Source organism: Otolemur garnettii, unplaced genomic scaffold (assembly GCF_000181295.1).
Source record: "Otolemur garnettii isolate 467f Iridium unplaced genomic scaffold, OtoGar3 scaffold00017, whole genome shotgun sequence".
Classification (NCBI taxonomy): domain Eukaryota; kingdom Metazoa; phylum Chordata; class Mammalia; order Primates; family Galagidae; genus Otolemur; species Otolemur garnettii.
Window position 1 is genome coordinate 9,821,289 of NW_003852412.1, and position 21,497 is coordinate 9,842,785.

The following is a 21,497-nucleotide window of genomic DNA, read 5'->3' on the forward strand; positions in this document are numbered from 1 at the left end:
GAGTTGGAGGTTGCTGTGAGCAGTGAAGCCACAGCACTCTACCCAGGGGGACAGCTTGAGGCTATGTCTCAAAAAAAAAAAAGGATTTCAACTTCCTCCTAGGCCCTCAAAAGAAAAATGTACAAAATACATGTGTGTATTTCCATGAGAGTGCACAAACGTACAGTCACTAAAACACCACTCTAAAACCAACAGTCTACAGGTAAATTATGTTAATATCTTAGCATGTATCTTTGAAAAGTTTAGAAAAGCTATTCTCAAACATAGTTGAGATCATGTTCTATATACAACTGCATTCTGATGATTTCCTTGCTTAATACAATGTATTTTCTGCCTTTCTTAGCTGAATATCTGAGCCACTTTGGTAAGGAAGTTAGTAAGTAAGAGTGCATCACATCCTATAAGGGTACATGTGAATCTCTCTAAATGTAGAATAAAAATGTTTTAACACAATAACTAAAAAAAAGACATGAAGGCTATGTTAATCAGTTGGATGAAAAGTATTTCAAATTGTATACAGAAACAGTACACTGTACCCCATGATAGTATTAATGTACACTGCTATGATTTAATAAAAAAAAAATTAAAAAAAAAGTGCGTCAAGTGAGAGGCTCTTTCTGCAAGGTCAAGGTGAAAGAGAGAAGGGAGATACAGGCGTATGCTTGGTCTTGGTTAGACCAAAACATTAGTGCTTTGAAAACCTTAAGGCCAGACTGAGCACGGTGGCACTCGGGAGGTTGAGGTGGGTAGATTGCTTGAGCTCAGGAGTTTGGGACCAGCCTAAGGAAAAGCGAGACCCCATCTCTACTAAAAATAGACAAATTAGCTGGGAGTTGTGGTGGGTGCCTGTAGCTACTTGGGAGGCTGAGGCAGGAAGATCACTTGAACTCAAGAGTTAGAGGTTGTTGGTTCGGCACTTGTGGCTCAAGTGGCTAAGGTGCCAGCCACGTACACCTAAGGTGGTGGGTTTGAATCCAGCCTGGGCCCGCCAAATAATAATGACAGCTGCAACCAAAAAATAGCCAGGCATTGTGGCGGGTGCCTGTGGTCCCAGCTACTTGGGAGGCTGAGGCAGGAGACTCGCATGAGCCCAGGAGTTGGAGGTTGCTGTGAGCTGTGATGCCACAGCACTCTACCCAGGGGAGACAGCTTGAGGCTCTGTCTCGAAAAAAAAAAAAAAAAGAGTTAGAGGTTGCTGTGAACTATAAAGAAGCCATAGCACTCAACCAAGGATGAGAGAGTGAGACTGTGTCTCAAAAAAAAAGAGAAACACATAAAACAAAACCCTAAGGCCAGGATGAGAGATACATAGCTAAGTAAGGTGACAAGCTTCTTGTCATGTGCCAATAGTTTTCTGGTTTATTTGATAAATGTGGTACAAAGACAGAATCAGTAAGAAGTAATGTCTAGACACAGCTATAAAAATCCTTAAGCAGGGCAGTACCCATAGCTCAGTGGGTAGAGCACCCGGCCCATACACTAAGGCTGGAGGATTCGAACCTGGCCCAGGCCAGCTAAACAATTACAACTGCAACAACAATAATAACAAAATAAATAAATAAATAAATAAATAAATAACTGGGTGTTGTGGTGGGTGCCTGTAGTCCCAGCTACTTGGGAGGCTGAGGCCAGAGAATAGCTTAAGCCCAAGAGTTGGAGGTTGCTGTGAGTTGTGACACCACAGCATTCTGCCAAGGGTGACATAGTGAGACTCAGTCTCAAAAAAAGTCCTTAAGCACAAGATATTCTAAAATATGTCAGTGAACTTATATGTGAAGATAAAGAATCCCTGAAAACCCAAGTTATATTCCAGAACACTAAACCATTAAGGTAAGTTAAGACCAGAACCTGTTTAATATTTTCGGATAACTTTTCCTGGGAAAACTTAAATGTCTGAGACATCAATGTAGTAACCCTTGAGTTAGTACCTGACAACAAATTTAGACTTCATGTTTTTAAAAAGAGACATGCTATAAACATCATTAACAATCAGACTTAATTAAAATTATGTCATTTTTTGGTTATTGACTATGTTTTTTTTTTTTTTTTGTAGTTTTTGGCTGGGGCTGGGTTTGAACCCACCACCTCTGGCATATGGAGCCGGTGCCCTACTTCTTTGAGCCACAGGTGCCGCCCCGACTATGTTTTTATTTACTATTTGTTTATTTTTTGCAATTTTTGGCCAGGGCTGGGCCTGAACCCACCACCTTCGGCATATGGGGTCAGCGCCCTACTCCCTTGAGCCACAGGCACTGCCCCCAACTATGTTATTTATAAAGAGATTAACTTAAGAATATAAATTTCTCAGCCAATGATTTAACATCCAATGCAGGTGAGATGAGACAATGTTCATGAGTACTTACTGCTTGTATATCATAACTAGTAATATCTACTAATATTGTAAATTTTAACATGTAACATTTACAGAAATAGAATTATACAAATGGTTCTCAATGGACCAAACATACTTAAGCTTACCCATGAGAAGAGGAATACAATTAAAAACTATACTGAGAACATATTTTTCACCTATCAAGTTGGTAAAATCTTAAAGTCTTGTTTTATACATTGTGTGAGGAAATATGGGGAAATAGGCATTTCAATCTCCTATTGCAAGTGAGATGGTAAAATTAGTAAAACCTCTATGAAGGGCAATATCTAAATTAGAAATGCACAAAACCCTAGCAGGGCCAGCAGTAAGTAACATATCTAGTAATTTATCCCATATACAAACTTGCAATTCAAAATGACAGCTGGATACAATTATTAATGCTGTTCTAGCAAATGAATATCTACCACTGCCGAACTGATTACATAAATTATGTTTATCCATATAATAGGATACTGTCCATCCATAAAAAAAAAAAGACTGAGGAAGTGCCTTACCAACATAGTAAGAACTTATATACCAATATAGTGCAAATGCAAGACACTGAACAGTATGCTACCTCTTCTTCAAAAACAACAAAGTATGGGCGGCGCCTGTGGCTCAAAGGAGTAGGGCGTTGGACCCATAATGCTGGAGGTGGCGGGTTTAAACCCAGCCCCGGCCAAAAACTGCAAAAAACCCCAAACAAACAAACAAACAAACAACAACAACAACAACAAAAAACAACAACGTATATGTGTTGGGAGAATACACTTCTATTTGTTTGTTCAGGCACTAACAACCTCTGGAAAGATACACAAGAAATGAGTAATAGTATATAATAGAGTATGCATGTGACATTATACAGCAAATAATAATTAAAGAATTTATTTTTTAGTGGGCAAACCTGGGTGAATAGGGAAACAGATGGTACATTTCACTATAATTTGTTTCATCCTTTTGATTTTTGAACCATGTTAATATACCACTTATTTTAAAAAGTTAAAAGTTCTAGCTTCTTGCATAAATAAAGATGTTCAGTGTAACACTATCTTATAATAAAAATAAGAAACCAACCCAGACATTAACATGAACTTCTCAATAAATTCTGCAACATTCATATGAAAGATGTTAAAAGGATAAGACAGTTTTTGGCCGGGGCTGGGTTTGAACCCTCCACCTCCGGCATATGGGGCTGGCGCCCTACTCAGAATAAGACATTTTTATACATGTCATCTTTATATGAAGATAGTCAAGATACATTTTGGTTGTTTTTTGTTTTGTCTTTTTTTGAGACAGGTACTTGCTGTCACTGGGGCTAAAGTGCAGTGGAATCATCTAGGCTCAAGTAATCCTCCTGCCTCAACCTCCTAAATAGCTGGGACTATAGCACATGCCACCATGCCCAGCTAATTTTTCTATTTTTTGTAAAGACAGGGTCTTGCTCTTGCTTAGGCTGGTCCTGAACTCCTGGCCTCAAGCAATTCTATCACCCTGACCTCCAAAAGTGCTAAGATTATAAGTATCAGATACTATGCCTGACATTGAATAAACTGCTATGTGAAAAAATGTAAGCTGCAAAATACTAAGTATGGACTACACACATTTATTTGTTTTTTAAACAGTCAAAAGTGTATGTTAGTACAACCCATAAAAGTCTGGAAAAATATACAACAACAATAATAATTTCTGGGAAAGAATAAGGGAATTTACACTTCTGAAATTCTATAGTTCTATAATGTTAAAATTTCATAAAACAGGCATGAAAAGAAAAAAATAACAAAAAGGAAGTTTTTTTTTTTTGCAGTTTTTGGCCAGGGCCGAAGCTGGGCCCGGGCCTGAACCCGCCACCTCCGGCATATGGGGCTGGCGCCCAACTCCTTTGAGCCACAGGCACCGCCCTAAAAAGGAAGTTTTAAAGGCTATAAACTATAATTCTCTATCTTGGAACATCCTAAAACATAGATTTTAATATCTATGGAGTCAAACTAGTCAAATAAAATTAAAAAAATTATAAAATAGATCTTACAGTACCTGTTAATACTAGAACAAAATAGGTTTTCCTGCAGTTTTTTCTTGGACGTAAGAAGTAAAACGTTTTAGAAATTTAGGATACTCTCGTTTCGCCACTGCTCTTAACACTGAGGCTGGTGCCCATCCTCCAGGGTTCACTGCAAGATAAAGGAAAAGTAAAGCTTACTAAGATATATTCTCCAAATAGATGTGAAGCATTTCACTTGTTCCCTTGCCTTTTAAAAATTCCTCATATTGGACCAGTTACCATCTTTCATTCTTAATCATTCACTCCTTACTACTGACCATCAGACATCAACAGATAGTAAACAGTTAACAGATACTACCTTTCTAAAATGTTCTTGGTTCCCTAAATTACATGCAAATATTAGAATACCAACACTTTAGGTTATTTAAGGCAGCTTTATTCATCAATTTTTATTATAATTAAACAGTAACTTTATTCAGATACAATTGCTTATTTAAACACACTAGCAGTTGTAGCCCTGTATAAAAAGGGTTTGAGAGAATACGATGGCCGACAGGTACAAAATGGGTATAGTAAGGAACCAAAGCAAGTGATGAAAAGGGCTGTCCAGCAGCGTATCAAAGTTAAGTAAATATGAAATTACCAATTATTAAAGGACTAGGGTAGCACTAATTTAGAAAACTAAAGGCCTGACAATGAGAAGAACTGTTAATTTCCCTTTTCACTGTTGCTTATATTCCTAATAATAAATCCATCCTATTAGGCACATTATCTAATAAACTGGTTCTTAAAACCAAGAATATATGATAGCAATCCAGATAGGAAGTTTTAAAATTTATCTATCCAACTCCAGCTTCAGAAATTCTTATATACTATTTCTAGGGGGAAATTCAGCCATGTAATTGACAAAGTTTTCAGATAATTTTGATATACATCTCCTCAAAGGAAAAATTAGTAAGCTGAAGCTATAGTTCCCAATCCCTGGGTGGCTGACTGGGTACTAGTCTGTGGTCTATTAGGAACCCAGGCCACACAGCTGGTGGTGAGCAGCAGGGGTGGGGCAGGGTTTTTAGTGAAGCTTCATCTGTATTTATATCCATTCCCCACCACTCGCATCAGTGCCTCAGATGACTGCCACCTGTCACATGGAGGGTGGCATGAGATTCTCATTGAAGTGCGAACTCTACTGTAAACTGTGTTATGGAAGCGACCTAGGTTGTGGCTCTTTATGAGAATCTAACCCTGTCCTCCCCATCCTTAGAAAAATTATCTTCTGTGAAATTGGTCCTTGGTGCCAAGAAGGTTGGGGATCAGGGACCAATTTCACAGAAGATAATTTCACAGCTGATCTAAAAGGATAAGAACTAAAAAGGAGTTTGTCCAAACTGTCTGTAGACCATGATCAAGAACATCCACATTAAGCAGCAAAAACAAATGAAAACATACATACCATTAGCCACATATGTAATCTTGCACAGAATGTTGTCCCGGCTAATCTCTTGGTTGCCCTCTGGTGGGCTTACCAAGGTTTGACATATCATAGCAACATTAATTTTGGCACGGACACATCGATTGTTTAGCTGTCAAAACAAAAATTAAAAATAAAGCATACTGAGTATAGTAAATACTCAGTATTTTGTGATCTCTGTTGGTCTAATGGTACATAAGGCTAACCAGAACCATATCTCTTATAAGCACCAAATAAATAATACATGCCAACCTGATTTTTCTTCCTCTTAAATAGTAAATGGAGGTAAATGGAGTTGTAGAAACCATAGAGGTTTGGCTAGCAGGTAATGCTTAAGAGATAACTGTGAGAAGCAGTCTACATAAACTGCCTGCTCATTTAGCTCTATTTCAGTAAAGCTCAGAAGGAAAGGAAAACAGCCCTGGTGGGATATTCACAGCCATGACTGCTGCCATCAGACACCACATAGGCTACAATGTTTCTAGCAGCCTGTCTAACATGATGCAAAAACTAAGAAGTAATATTAAATAAAGCATCTGTGTATGTGGTATGTGTTACTGTCTGCTCTATATTATGTATTTAGTTGTACTTACAGGAGCACTGTCATGATCCACAGAAAAATTACAAACTATCCAAGTTTCAGGGTCATTTTCAGTCAATGCTGGTATTTTTCGAATGGCAGAAAGATATAATACATCTCGCTGAGAAGCAGGCCATACTCTCTGAGAAGAAGTAAAAGTCTTTTGAAAATATGCACTACTAGTACTTTATATTCAGATGTAGCATGGAACTAACAGAAAAACAAATGTAAAATCAATAAATGTCTTAGCTGAAGGTGAAATCTGTCAAATTTTAAATCAAAAGCATCTGAGAATATCAAATGATAAAGTATAAACATTGAGTTCATGGCTTTGCAGAACAATATAATGTTAAGGGAATACAATAAAACAAAGGAATAATGTTCCTGATTACAGTCATAAATATATATATATAAACACACATATACACATAATTTGTCATTTTAACCATTTTTTCATGTACAATTCAGTGGCATTAATTACATTTGGTGTTATGTAACCATCACCACTATCTTATTTTCAAAATGTGTCATCACTGCAAAGAGAAACTCTCTACCCATTAAGTAACAACTCCCCATTCCCTCTGGTAATGTTATGTTTAGAGATTCAAAGACTTGAAAAGCAAAGATTTTAGGGGGAAAAAGATCGCTCCTTTGTTATCATAATCACACTCAAAAGACTTCCAAATCATTTAGATTGACTATTTCAATTTTAAGATATGTAAAGAAAAACATACACTGTGGGAGTAACATGAAGCCTGTGTTCTGACAACTAGGATAAATTGTTTCTTTCTTTCTTTTTTTTTTTACATTAACATTAAGGGTCTGAGCAGATAAATTGTTGCTAAATGACAAAAAATTGAACTTTTATCCTTCTTAAGTTACTTTCATTTTGGGTATTTGATACATATATATATACACACACATATATATATTTAATATATAGTCCTTATGCAGTATCTTTCCTGATTAGAGTATAATAAGTAATCAATAACTAGGTGTTAATACAACACAAATTGTTTACAAAGTAAATGTTCATCTTGTAAACATGCAAAATTTCATGAAGCTGATGAAAACTGTGTTGGGCATTTAGAATGCAAATCCACAGGATGATAAGCTAGAAATTTGAAGAACAAGAATGAGTTAAATTTTAAGAGACAAGTAGCCCTCTCTGAGACCACATCATCAAAGAAGTCAAAGGCCTTGGCGCCTATAGCTCAGTAGCTAGAGCACCAGCCACATACACCAGAACTGGTGGATTCAAGTCCAGCCTGGGCCTGCCAAATAACAACAACTACAACCAAAAAATAGCTGGGCATTGCGGTGAGTGTCTGTAGTCCTAGCTGCCTAGGAGGCTGAGGCAAGAGAATTGCTTAAGCCCAAGAGTTGGAGGTTGCTGTGAGCTGTGATGCTACAGCACTCTACCGAGGGTGACAGCTTGAGGCTCTGTCTCAAAGAAAAAAGAAGTCAAATATATTGTATTGTGTTATTCAATTTGTTGAAAAAAATTATTCTAGGCCACAGGGTGGAGGGTTCGAGCCCAGCCCCGGCCAGACTGGAACAAAAAAATAGCCGGGAGTTGTAGTGGGCTCCTGTGGTCCCAGCTACTCAGGAGGCTGAGGCAAGAGAATCACCTAAGCCCAAGAGCTAGAGGTTGCTGTGAGCTGTGACGCCCTAGCACTCTACCAAGGGCAATAAAGTGAGACTCTGCCTCTAAAAACAAAACAAAACAAAATAAACAAAATTATTCTGGGATAGTTTATTTCAAAAATTAGCAAATAATTATAATAATATCTTAAATTTTCTTACAAACAGACTGTCCACAAAGTTTGTGTGCAATTTACTATGTTAAACTATTTTTAATTGGATGTGAACTTTATGTCCACCCTATATATTAATTTTTTAGCTTTTCAATCCTAATACAACATTATTTCACCATTCCTTCCTCTATCAAGTGGAACAGCTTCAGCATATTGTTTTCTATGACCAATCATCTTCAGATAATAGTTTTTTTCTGGTTCCAAATTACTGGTTATCTTTATTCCAAATTACAGAACAATTGGTATTTTGAAATTTACTAAATTTCAGATTTCAAATTAGACTTCAAAATCTTTATGTTGAAATAAGAATTTCAATTCCTTAAGTAGCTACCATATAAAATGAAGCACAGTTCATAATATATTAGATACAAGATGTCTCAGATGACAAGACTCAACTTAAGAATATATACAAAACCTCAAATATTTCTATATGTTCAACTCACAAATCATTTAAAAAAGAAAAACAAAGTACCTACTGAATCATTATATTTCTTTTTTTTTTTTTTTGAGACAGAGCCTCAAGCTGTCCCCCTGGGTAGAGTGCCGTGGCATTACAGCTCACAGCAACCTCCAACTCCTGGGCTAAAGCGAGTCTCCTGCCTCTGCCTCCCAAGTAGCTGGGACCACAGGCGCCCGCCACAACACCCGGCTATTTTTTGGTTGCAGCCGACATTGTCGTTTTGGCAGGTCCGGGCTGGATTCGAACCCGCCACCTTAGGTGTATGTGGCTGGCGCCTTAGCCGGTTGAGCTATAGGCGCCGAGCCCATTATATTTCTTATATAACATACAATCTTGTTTTTGATGGATCTTTCCAAAATTTTAATACCTTTTATTATTTTACATATAATATATTATCTGGCAATTTTCAGAAAGGGAACAGAGCATAATAAAGAGAAATATTAATCCTACAATTTTAAATATTAAGAATAGTAGAGGGGCCAGGTGCAGTGGCTGGCATGTTGGGATCCCTTGAGCCCATGAGTTCAAGACCAGCCTGGGCAACATAGCAAAACCTCATCTCTTCAAAAAATTTAAAAAATTAGCCCAGTATGGTGGAAGACTGCTACAGTCCCAGCTACTCAAGAGACTGAGGTGGGGGCAGTGCCTGTGGCTCAGTGGGTAGGGCGCCGGCCCCATATACTGAGGGAGGTGGGTTCAAACCCAGTCCTGGCCAAACTGCAACCAGAAAATAGCTGGGCATTGTGGTGGGCACCTGTAGTCCCAGCTACTTGGGAGGTTGAGGCAAGAGAATCGCCTAAGCCCAGGAGTTGGAGGTTGTTATGAGCTGTGATGCCACAGCACTCTACTGAGGGTGATAAAGTAAGACTCTGTTTCTTTAAAAAAAAAAAAAAAAGCAAAAAGAGACTAAAATGGATCATGTGAGCCTGGAGTTTGAGGTTACAGTGAACTATGATCATACCACTGCATTCAACCTGGATGACAGAGAAAGACTCTGTCTTAAAAAAAGGAAAAGAGAAAACAGAAGAGGGAAAAATAATGTTAAAGGGAACTAATTTAAATTGTAATATTTTTATGTGTGCTCTGGTGTATGATGAACCTCTTAATCGTCATGCCCATCAATTTTTCTTTGCTTTCAGATAATCCACTGACATCACTTTCATATCTACATGTATTAGTCTTAACATATGCTATTATCATACTTTCCATTATCCTTATTGTTGCTGTCTGGGAGACTATGATTCACTTTCATATTTAGTAAACCATCATTTATCTCCTATAGAGATTATATGCTAGGAAGGTATTTAAATGGATGTATTTCAGAAGGCTCTTTTCTAGATCTAAAATGTACATAAAAAAAGCTGAATGTGATAACACATGCTATAGTCCTAGCTACCTGGGAGACGAAGGCAAGGAGGATCACTTGAGCTAAAGAGCTCTAGAACAACCTAGATAACACAGCAAGACCTCATCTTTTAGTTTTGTTTTTTTGGAGACAGAGTCTCACTCTGTTGCCCTCGGTAGAATGCTGCGGCATCAGAGCTCACAGCATCTTCAAACTCCTGGGCTCAAGAGATCCTCTTGCCTTAGTTTTTCTATGTTTAGTAGACACAGGGTCTCACTCTTGCTTAGGCTGGTCTAGAACTCTTGAGCTCAGGTGATCCATCCACCTTGGCCTCCCAGAGTGCTAAGATTACAGGTGTGAGCCACCACGCCTGGCTGAGACCTCATCTCTTGAAAAAAAAAAGTGCATGAAGAGAAACTGTAAGACCTTTATGAAGCAGTCTATTTCAAGATTATATTTCTCAGATTCTTATCTATACACATTTCTGCTCTAAATAAGTTGAAATACCTTTCAAATACATGATATTCATAAATTATTAATCTCTGGATTTTTTATGACATTTAATTTCCTGCCAAGTTTTACATTAGAGAATTTATATGTTTTAGTTTGAATAACATTAGAATTTTGGGGGGATGAATGAAGAGATATTTACCTTGTGTGTCTGATAAATGATGATTGCATTATCAGCTAATGTTTCCACCACATGAAAATTTTCTATAGTTGCTGAAATGAAGAGAATAGTATTAGTATAGCCAAAAAGACATATTACCTTTTCCTAAAAGGTGATCAACTCACTCATGCTGAAAATTTATTACAATGGATATTACAGTAAAATGAACAGAATCCTGCATTACCTAGGCTAAACCAAAATGGAAGAAAGTTAATAACTAGTATTAAGACTATGAATAGTGGCTGTAAGGTCTGATTCACCAGGAAATCTTACTTCCCCCCTCCCCCAATATCTATCTTCCAAAGCAAAAAAGCAATTCTCTTTTAAAAATTTCTTTTATTTTTCATTATTATGGCTACATAATATTTATTTTTAATTAATTATTATTATTTTTTTTTTTGAGAGAGAGTTTCACTTTGTCACCCCTGGTAGAGTGCTGTGGCATCATAGCTCACAACAACCTCAGACTCTTGAGCTCAAGTGATTCTCCTGCCTCAGCCTTCCAAGTAGCTGGGACTACAGGCACCACCACAATGCCTGGCTATTTTTAGAGATGGTGGTCTTGCTCTAGCTCCATCTTGTCTTGAACTAGTAAGCTCAGGTGATCTGCCTACCTCAATCTCCCAGCGTGCTAGGATTACAGGTGTGAGTCTCCACACCCAGCCTATTTTAAATTTTGAATAAAGTAATTCTATTCCCCAACACTATAATCCCTTCCTCTTTCCAATTTTACTGAGGGTAAATAAAATGTTCTATTTAGGGAATCGGCGACTGTATTTGTAAAAACAGAATGTCAAGCAGTCAATGATAAACATGACGTCCAGAGGTATCTGTACTTATGAAATTTGGGGTATAAGGAGAATACACACACACTAAGAACAACTCTAACCACAGAAGAATTTATTTAGAATTTATCATGGAAACAAAACAGTTTAGGAACAAGTAGATGATAGAACAGAAAACTTCATTTCAGTCCTGGCTATTCCACCAACTAGTTCTGTGGTCTTTGACAAGTCACTTTACCTATCTGATTTGAATTTTACTTTATTTGTACATAAAGTGAAAAAATACATCCCTATCATGGAGGACGACTGAGGTATTAGATCAAATGATAAACTAAGAAGCATTTGTACACCGAAAAGTTCTGTTTAAATGTGAGGTATAATTAGTAGCCTGTATGATTCTCTATATATTCTCTATATGCTATAATCAAATGTAGACAGCTAAGTTAGAACTGATACTAAATTCAAAATAGTAAGTCGATTAAATTATATTAATAATGACAGCTTACTTTCCCAGTCATTACGAACGTCAACATTCCAGAAGTAATTGCAGACCTCATGTCCTGTAACACCTTTAACTGCATGAGTAGCTTTTAGAGGATCCAGAACAATACCATTTTCTTCTACTTCTCTTCTGTATACCTAAAGAAGACATTATTAAAAAACTTTGAAAATTAAAAAAAAAAATCGAACCACTAAAGTACAAATTTAAAAGGATGCTTTTGAATTTAGTTGGTTTTTTTGACTTTTATTTATGAAAATGTATTTGGAGAATATATTCAAGTAAAAGAAAATAAACTTTGAATTAACACAGACCACATAAAAATATTTAAAATTATTATACAAATCCAACATAAACTTCAACTATGAAAAACACCCACATGTGATGACTTATTGTGAGCTATTTTTTAAAAATCAATTTAAATTAGGCATTATTTACCAAACATTCTCAAGAACTGTTTAATATGGTTAAGAAGACTAAATAAATCTGGCTAGAACATAACCTGTTTAAAGGCACTAGGGGCTACTTTGTTCAATGCCATATCCCCCATGTCTAGTACAGTATCTGAAACAGCAGGCACAAAATTATATATTTGTTGTATCAATGACTGAAAGCTAAAGCCAGCTAAAACAGCAAAAAAGATTATAAATACACATCTATCCTGCTTTAAATATGAGGGTGTGTACCTTAAGTACTGAGTAAAATTAAGTGTATCAAAACAGTTTGTTACTTTAGAGAACTGTGCAGTAAAGGTATTTTGATAAATGAAGAAATGTTATGGGGGAGTTCCGGCTCTCAATTTATGAAGTACCTATGGGGCCAGACACTTGTTAGATATCTCACATCTCTTTGCAATCTCTCTCGCCAAATTATTTTCCCCTGTACTCATGTTATTGGGACCACCATTTTCCCAGTCATCCAAACTAGGAATTCTAGACTTTGATTCTTCCCCTCACAACTCACCTAGCTACAAGCTTGTCACTCATCTTCTCTAAGATATCCAATAGCCTGATTTCTCTACTGTTGTTTACCTGTTTTAGGTAGGCTTTCCTCACCTTATGCCTGACTCTCATAGGTGGTCTTCTTGTTCTCCAGTTTCTTTTCTATCAGCTTAATTTTCCCAAAAATGATACTTTCCACAAAGTAGCTAACCTACTGCTACAGTTTACTTTATGCTCTCCATATTCTTGCCTTAGCTTCTCTCTCTCTAATGCTGTGGGCTGTAGGCTTATCTTCTAATCCTCACTTCAGGTAGAGAGATTTCAGCTAGATCATCACCCGTGGCTTCTCTTCACTCCTTCACTCCCTCCTCCCCAGAGGAAGTACAGTGGCTTATCTGAATGGTGAGTACAGAAAGAGGAACAAGGCAGGCTTGACTCAACCCCTTCTACAAAGATAAAATATGCTGATCTGCTTTGGGGGCCTACTCCCGTGGGGAAGACTTCTGTTTATCCAGGTATATGAGGGGCCTTGTGTTCTCAAGCTATTTTCTACAATCAGCTTATCAGAATTACAACATTTTGCTATTTCATTTGTCTGTCTCCTCTACTTCTTAATTTGTTCTCTATTCAAGAGGAGAGGACATCTCATGTATCTTGTTTGCTAGAATAATTTTGGTCAACATGGTCTATGTAAAAATCCTGAATGTGAAATTTGCTTTCAAGTTTTGGCCTCACCTTCTCACAACCTTGTTTCCATTTCCAGACATAGTTCAAATACTTCCCCTCACTGTAAAGCAAGCTCATTGTCCCAAATCACAGAGCTCTCCTTCTTCTCTGTTTTTCTCTATCATTCATCTCACTCTTCACTCAGTACATTATCAGATGGAGCCAAGTACTAGTATCTTTTAAATGTCAGTATCTTTTTTCCTCAACTAAAGCTTTAGCTTGGAGGAAGTCTTATTATCTCTGCATCTTTAGCATAGTGCCTAGGGAATAAGGTAATCCAAAATTCAATGCTGTTGTTGCTTTTTAAACCATCTCTTTATCTCTCTTTCCTTGTTCTTATTTCTGTGCTTAGGGATGACCAATGTTGACTAATGTTTAACCCAGCCCCCTAAAAGAAGGTACAGTTAGAGAAAGGACAAGAAGTGAGGTATAGACCAAAACAGGAGAGAAATCTGAGCAGAACATTCAGTATGTTAAAAAAATAAACAAAATTAAATATACAAAGAGAGGACCATCAGCTAATTGTGACCTACTTATATCTAATCTCCCAAATTTTCTTTTATCTTCTCCATGCCTAGGCAAAACAGAATGGTTTTGTTAAAGATTTATATTGTGACCATAAATTAGTAAAAGCGAAGCTAGAGGAAGGAAAGACATTTTTTTTCTTTTTTTTTTTTTGTAGTTTTTGGCTAGGGCCAGGTTTGATTCCACCACCTCTGGTATATGGAGCTAGCGCCCTACTCCTTTGAGCCACAAGTGCTGCCTGGAAAGACATTTTATTCCTCAGTATCTTGTGCTTCTTTGATCATACTTAATAATTTGTGTTGTGGTAAATTGAAAATGCTAGCCCTGTTCATACCAAGAGTATCGATGATATGACCGAACAGAATTGTACTTTGCAACCGATAACATTCCCCTAGGAATTACCTTCATTTCTCCTTCTTCTACAACCAACTGCCAATTGGCATCTCCACCTACATCCTGTAATGAGTAATTCATGTGGTTCTGCACCATCTCTTCCACCTTGAAAAGACAAATAAAGACATAAGAATACACATATAAGAGCTATGTCATGATCTCTGAAAGAGAATGGTATTTAGTTTACTTCAGTTGAGAAATGGTGCTCTTAGAAAGCTCAGTAACCAAATGTACAAAAGTTAGTACTTTGTATACAGTATTGAAGAGTTTAGTCCACATTCCAGATATCCAGGTTAATGACAGGAAGGAGAAATGCAGGGAAAGAAGAGGCTTCACTCAAGTAACACAGATTTGCCTAATGCAGCGGTTCTTAACGCGTGGGGGTCACAACCCACAGGAACTGTATTAAAGGGCCACAGCATTAGGAAGGTTGAGAACCACTGGCCTAATGTGTATTAAATGACCAAAAAAAAAGCATTTTCTGTAATAAGAATATTTTATCCTTTACCATAAAATACAGAGATGTCTTAAAGCAAAAAACCACGGACTACTAAATATAAAAGGTGCACAAGACACCATCTAGTCCAATGTTCCTATCCATGCGTATTTAAGATTATGTAGAAATGTTAGAAAGGACTGATAAGAACAAAGATATGTGTGTATGTGTGTCAAAGATTTCCCTACAAAAAAGCGATACAACTTCCCTTATTTAACTGATAAATTCTTTTATCATAAATATAAACCAATTTAAAAATAACCAACACCTATGTTTACAAACATATTTGTCTCCAATTTCATTGTTCTAACTTCTTTCAGGGACAATGTTAATACTCATATATGCAGCAAATATTTACACATAATCACCTATTTGGTCCTTCTTTTCAAATTTCTAACTAAATTTCTGTTACTAAAATTTAAATGCAACTTCTATTTAACTATCACAAACTACCTTCACACATCTTATATAAATAAATAAAGAAATTTGAATATTTCACACTACCAGAATTCTCAATCAGATTTATTGATAAGATTTCACATGAGCATTCTTTGCAAAGTCTCTCAGCTTGAAACATGTTTTTAAGCAAAAGTGAAGGGATAAAAAGATTGTGGAAACAAAATAATGTTATTAATAAGTACATTAGAAAAGCCAGAAAAGATCCAGAATATATATATATATATATATTATACTTCTACTTAAAAAATCATTCCTACGGCTCGGTGCCTATAGCTCAAGTGGCTAAGGCACCAGTCACATACAACTGAGCTGCGGGGTTCAAATCCAGCCTGGGCCTGCCAAACAATGACAACTACAACCAAAAAATAACCACCATGCATTGGGGTGGGCGCCTGTAGTCTGAGCTACTTGGCAGGCTGAGGCAAGAGAATCCTCAGGAGTTGGAGATTGCTGTGAGCTGTGATGCCATAGCACTCTACCCAGGGCAACAGCTTGAGGCTCTGTCTCAAAAAAAAAAAAAAATTTATTCCTAAGTTTAACTACTTATTTTATATAAAGTATATTCTGATCATTAGGGATATAGAATAAAGAAGCAATTTTAAACATAAAAAAATAAAAATAAAAAAAATTTTCTGGATCTCAAAATGTATTTTTTGTTTCTGAACGTATGGTTTTACGTGTCTCCTTGTCTATCATCACAAATAAAGTTTTTGATAAAAATGTTAGTGATGAAATTCTACAATCAAGTTTTTTTTGAGGGGGAGATAGGGTCTTGCTCTGTTATCTGGTGCAGAGATGTCATCATAGTGCCCTGTAACCTCAGTGAATCTCTTGAGTTCAAGTGGTCCTCCTAAGGCCAGTCTCCTGAGTAACTGAGACTATAAGCCTATATAACCATGCCTGACTAACTTTTCTTTTATAAAGAAGGGGTCTTGCTATGTTGTTCAGGCTGGTCTTGAACTCTTGACCTCAAGCAGTTCTCTTTCCTTAGCCTCCCCAAAGTACTAAGATTACAGGTGTAAACCATCAAGCCTAGCTTCTATAATCTACAGGGTGCCCCCAAAGTTGCCCCTAAAGTTGCCATACAAAGGGAAAATGGAAAATTGTAGGTAAATGTCCCTTTATTTACAAAATATTCATTATAAAATTTTACAAAATATTTACAAAATATTTTCTGTGTGTTGGCTACCTCTTTGTAAAATTTTGGAATTAATGCATATTTTGTAATCAAAGGGACATTTAGGTATAATTTCCCATTTTCTCTTTTTGTAGCTACTAAAAGGGTATGACTTTTGGGACACTATTTTTGTATTAAATAAACACTAAGGCAGTATTTCATTCTTTTGTTCATAATTCTCAAAATAATGTGAGTAATGTAGGTTACAGACAATAGAAATTTAAAACTTTAATAGAACATTCTACAACTTCACAAAACCTTAGTTAGAAAATAAAACTTGAGGTGCTGCATGGAGAAGCTTTGTGCCTCTGTTATTCTGCAAACTGATTTGAGAGGGTAAAGGTGGCTAATGCAGGGTTCTAAGTTACAAATACACACAAAACGTATCTGATTTCCACAAGAGGAAGAACAATGAAGTCCCAGTTAGTATGCATACATAAAACAATCATAGTAGCACTGTTTTCATCTGTCAGTTGTCACACTGTGACTGGGAGAAATATTTACCCTAATTAGATCCCAAGGTCTTAAAATTTATGTTTTACTTTTTAGGTGGGAAACCAGGTGATAAGAATAGCTGTATTTATTATGAGATAGAAGGCAGAAAGAAATGGTACCCAAGAATAAACTCTATCGGTAGTTTATTTCTGAAAGAAGAATGTAAAGAACAGGAGGAATTTTATTTTGTTAAAAAATGAAAAATGTGGCTTGGCACCTGTGGCTCAAGTAGCTAAGGTGCCAGCCACATACACCTGAGCTGGTGGGTTCGAATCTAGCCTGGGCCCGCCAAACAACGACGGCTGCAACCAAAAAATAGCTTGGCGCTGGTGCGGGCACCTGTGGTCCCAGCTACTTGGGAGGCAGAGGCAAGAGAATTGCTTAAGCCCAGGAGATGGAGGTTGCTGTGAGCAGTGATGCCACAACACTCTACCCAGGGCGACAGCTTGAGGCTCTGTCTCAAAATTAAAAAAAAAAATGAAAAATGTGGCTTAGAAAATTTTTAGTGCCATTTACCTTTTTTGTTAGAAAGTATTCAGGTAACTATGTTTGTACTTAGGAGAGGGTATTATTCCTAAATTAGATGTTTTAAATGTTTGAGAAGTGAGGGGTGTTTGGGTTTCTGTCTATAAGAAACCAGATTCCACAAACATAAATTAGTAAGAGGTAGCACAAATTAAACCAAGTACAGAAAGTACATTTAAGATTGTCTTTCTAGATGGATTTAAAAAATGATATTTCTATAACAGTACCACTGAAACTATGGAAAACTAGTTCTCAAAACATCCAAAGAAACTTCAATGCTATGCTCCTAGGAAATTAAAGAAACTAATAAAGTACTAAATTATTGTAGTAACCTTTGCAAAGCTTTCATCATAGTATCTTTGTTTCCTATGTTCATTTCCCTGAAGTATTAATATTAAGGTTAAGAAGAGAGGTGATATAGGTTAAATCTCACCATAACATATTTTATGTTTTGCAGTAAAATATGAACTAACCAATATACTATGTGGCAGTGACTCAGGGACTTCTGACTACACTGATACTTCAGGTCTAACAATAATCTGCGCAGTTTATTGTTTAATTATGACTCTATTTCAAAAAGACGTGGGAAACAAGGGATCATTAAGTTATGTGAAGAGTATAAACATAGCCAAATTTACCATTTTATTAGGTTCAAAATGTGATATTCTGGGAAATAATGTTATTAGTAACACCTGCTGTTACTTAAAAAAGACTGGATCAAAATCATTGAAGCAGGTGAATAGTGCTTGTAAGTTTTTTATTTTTTTCAGACAGAGTCTCACTTTGTCACCCTGAGTAGAGTGCTGTGGCCTCACAGATCACAGCAACCTCCAGCTCTTGGGCTTAAGTGATTCTCTTGCCTCAACCTCCAAAGTAGCTGGGAGTATAGGAGCTTGCCACAAAGCCCAGCTATTATTTCTAAGTTTTAATTAAGTTAAGCATAATTTTAGGAACCATGAAATTTGTAATTTCATGCAATCACGAAAGGGTAATCATCAAATTATCCTTCGATTTTTCTGGACCTAGAGTTGAAAATGATGAGCCCGAACACACATGGAGATAAAACATATTTAAGATAAGAATGAGACCTGCTCTATGAACAAATTTCAGTGACCCTTATTTTTTTTTATAATCCTCTCCTCAGGTTATGATGATCAGAACCCTGAAACTTTTTTTTTTTTTTTTTTGCAGTTTTTGGCCGGGGCTGGGTTTGAACCCTCCATCTCCTGCATATGGGGCTGGCAACCTACTCCTTTGAGCCACAAGCGCCGCCCAGGACCCTGAAACTTTTAACTACCTACTCAACCTTCCTGAGTTGTTTCTCAGAAATGGCAGATTTTGCAAGACAAGGAGTTGAGATTCTGGTCTCCAGCTGCGCTTCTGGATGGCTAGACTCAACATCTACCACTACCTGCGCAAATGCACAAAGCTCCTTGTTAATTATACCACTACCAGATCCAACGCACATAGCCCTCCTTAAAAAACCTGTACTCTATGGTTGGGAGAGATGGATTTTGAGACCCAATTCCCATTTTCCTGATGTATGTGTTTCATAATAAAAAATTCCTTTCTTCCTTGGCAATCCCAGTAATTGGATTTTTGTGTGAAAAGCAACTGAACCTAGGTGAAATCCCTTTGCATTTTTGATAACAAGAGGGGACATTACTCCAATTCTAATCTTTTCTTCCATCTTACATTTGAATCATTATGACGTCATTTGAGGAGGCTACAAAATTGGATTTTCCCAACACTATTACCACATAAATCTGAAAAGAAAATTGCCCTTTGATGGTATAATAAAAGCCTACAAGGGCTCAAAACCAACTCAGACTTTTCTCTTATGCATGTGAAAGGAATACAACAATGTTTATTGTTACAAAGTCACAAAGCCACAGAGGGGCTTGTTAACTAGCTAGCTTGCTTTATTTATTTATTTGAGACCAGTCTTACTTTGTTGTCCTCGGTAGACTGCCATGGCATCACAGCTCACCTCCAACTCTTGGGCTTAAGCAATTATCTTGCCTCAGCCTCCCTCGTAGCTGAGACTATAGGTGCCTGCCACAACACCCAGCTATTTTTGCTGTTGTTGTGGCAGCTGTCAACAACAACAACAGATAATACTGCACATTCTTCCTTTCTTTTTACATAAAAGATGATTTTCCCCCTTTGATTTCTGAGGCAACATCTTTAAAAGATAACTGTTATACACGTAAATATGACCAAAAAGATCCATTTATGAATCCAAGCTCCTTCAACTTTCTGAAAAAGCTGAAAATTATTTTCTTGTTTGTGGCTATTTTCCTGTTATCTGCCTACTAAACAGATGTTGGTACTAACAACATCCTAGTATATTCACATATTTTATTTGAAGCTATTTTCAGGGGATCTCTCAGTTCTATGATTATCCCACCTAATGAAGGTTATAAAATATCATTTCAACAAGAATGAGGTAGGAGATGGCAAAGCCAAATCAGAGGTTTAGAAAGCTTCTATATAGAAACTGAAAATAAATGATCAAGAAACAAAATATGAATATTATCTATATACAAGATATATCTGGACTTTTAAAAGACACTGGAATAAATATGAATTGATTATGGTGTGCTTAAATAATATTCTGACATATCATTAAAAATGATAATTTAGCTTTTCAATTAATTATCAAGATATTACCAAATAAAGAAACTGGCTAGCTCAAATATTTTAAGGAATGAATGATGTGGAGTTTTTTTTTTTGAGGCAGTCTCATTATGTTGCCCTCAGTAGAGTGCCGTGGCGTCACAGCTTATGGCAACCTCAAACTCCTTGCCTTAAGCAGTTCTCTTGCCTCCCAAGTAGCTGGGACTATAGGCGCCTGCCACAATGCCTGACTATTTTTTTGTTGCAGCTGTCACTGTTTAGCTCGCCTGGGCTGGGTTCCAATCCACCCAGCAACATAACCACTGTGCTACAGGCGTTGCCTGATATGGAATTATTAATGAAAATTATTATTATGTACAGTAACATAGTATTTCTAATCTTAATGAATAATCTTATTTTAGTTCATACATAAGTCTCTTTAGGATGTGGGAATTGTAAAATACATAGACCAAACTCAATTTAATCATCAGTGTAATTTCATATTGTGTTGAATTGGTTCCCAGATAACACTATGTTTCTTAGCTAATGTTAACTCTAGGTCTATATATAATGCTATATTCTAAATATGATTATATGGAATTAATTTGCTAGACCTATCGATAATGAGAGATAGGGTAGTATCATATCCTCTAAAACAAGCATTCTTACCAACTTGGACTTATTTATTCTGAAAGTGCTGCTGGACAAGAGGTGTAGTTTAACCAACAATTAATTTCCCAGAGCCCAAGTCTGCTAATGACAACAAATTAATTTAGTGAAGACAATACATAGCTGATGACCTCAATGTTATTTTCTTCAGTTTTATCTCTTCTGGAATATAAAACAGTAAAACAATCAAAATCTAAAATAGAGTAGGATCAATCATGAGTACCATATATTAGGAAAAAACTACCAGTAATATTAATCTCTCAACTTATATACATAAGTTACAAGGAATGTAAAGAAACAAGGAATGTAAAGAAAATTTTTGTAAAAATACAAGCAACTGCTTTTCAGTGACACAGTCACCCATATATAAAGGCTTTCAGTTATTCTATACCACTACAGCTAGGTTTCAGTTCTGAAACCATAATTCTTAGGCATTCATTATTACTGCTTTACATTATTTTCTTGCTTTCATTACATT

General features: G+C 36.5%; 1 protein-coding gene across 1 annotated transcript in view; it reads right to left on the bottom strand.

Moving 5' to 3' along the window:
• Positions 1-21,497, bottom strand: part of COL4A3BP (collagen type IV alpha 3 binding protein) — a 116,107-nt gene that overhangs the window by 4,395 nt on the left and 90,215 nt on the right. The window contains exons 13-18 of the mRNA XM_023510862.1: positions 14,589-14,684; positions 12,002-12,134; positions 10,693-10,763; positions 6,432-6,560; positions 5,821-5,950; positions 4,403-4,539 (exon numbers count right to left, since the gene is read on the bottom strand). Of these exons, the coding sequence (XP_023366630.1) occupies positions 4,412-4,539; positions 5,821-5,950; positions 6,432-6,560; positions 10,693-10,763; positions 12,002-12,134; positions 14,589-14,684 (687 nt within the window). The 3' untranslated portion in view covers positions 4,403-4,411. The remainder of the gene's footprint in view (positions 1-4,402; positions 4,540-5,820; positions 5,951-6,431; positions 6,561-10,692; positions 10,764-12,001; positions 12,135-14,588; positions 14,685-21,497) is intronic.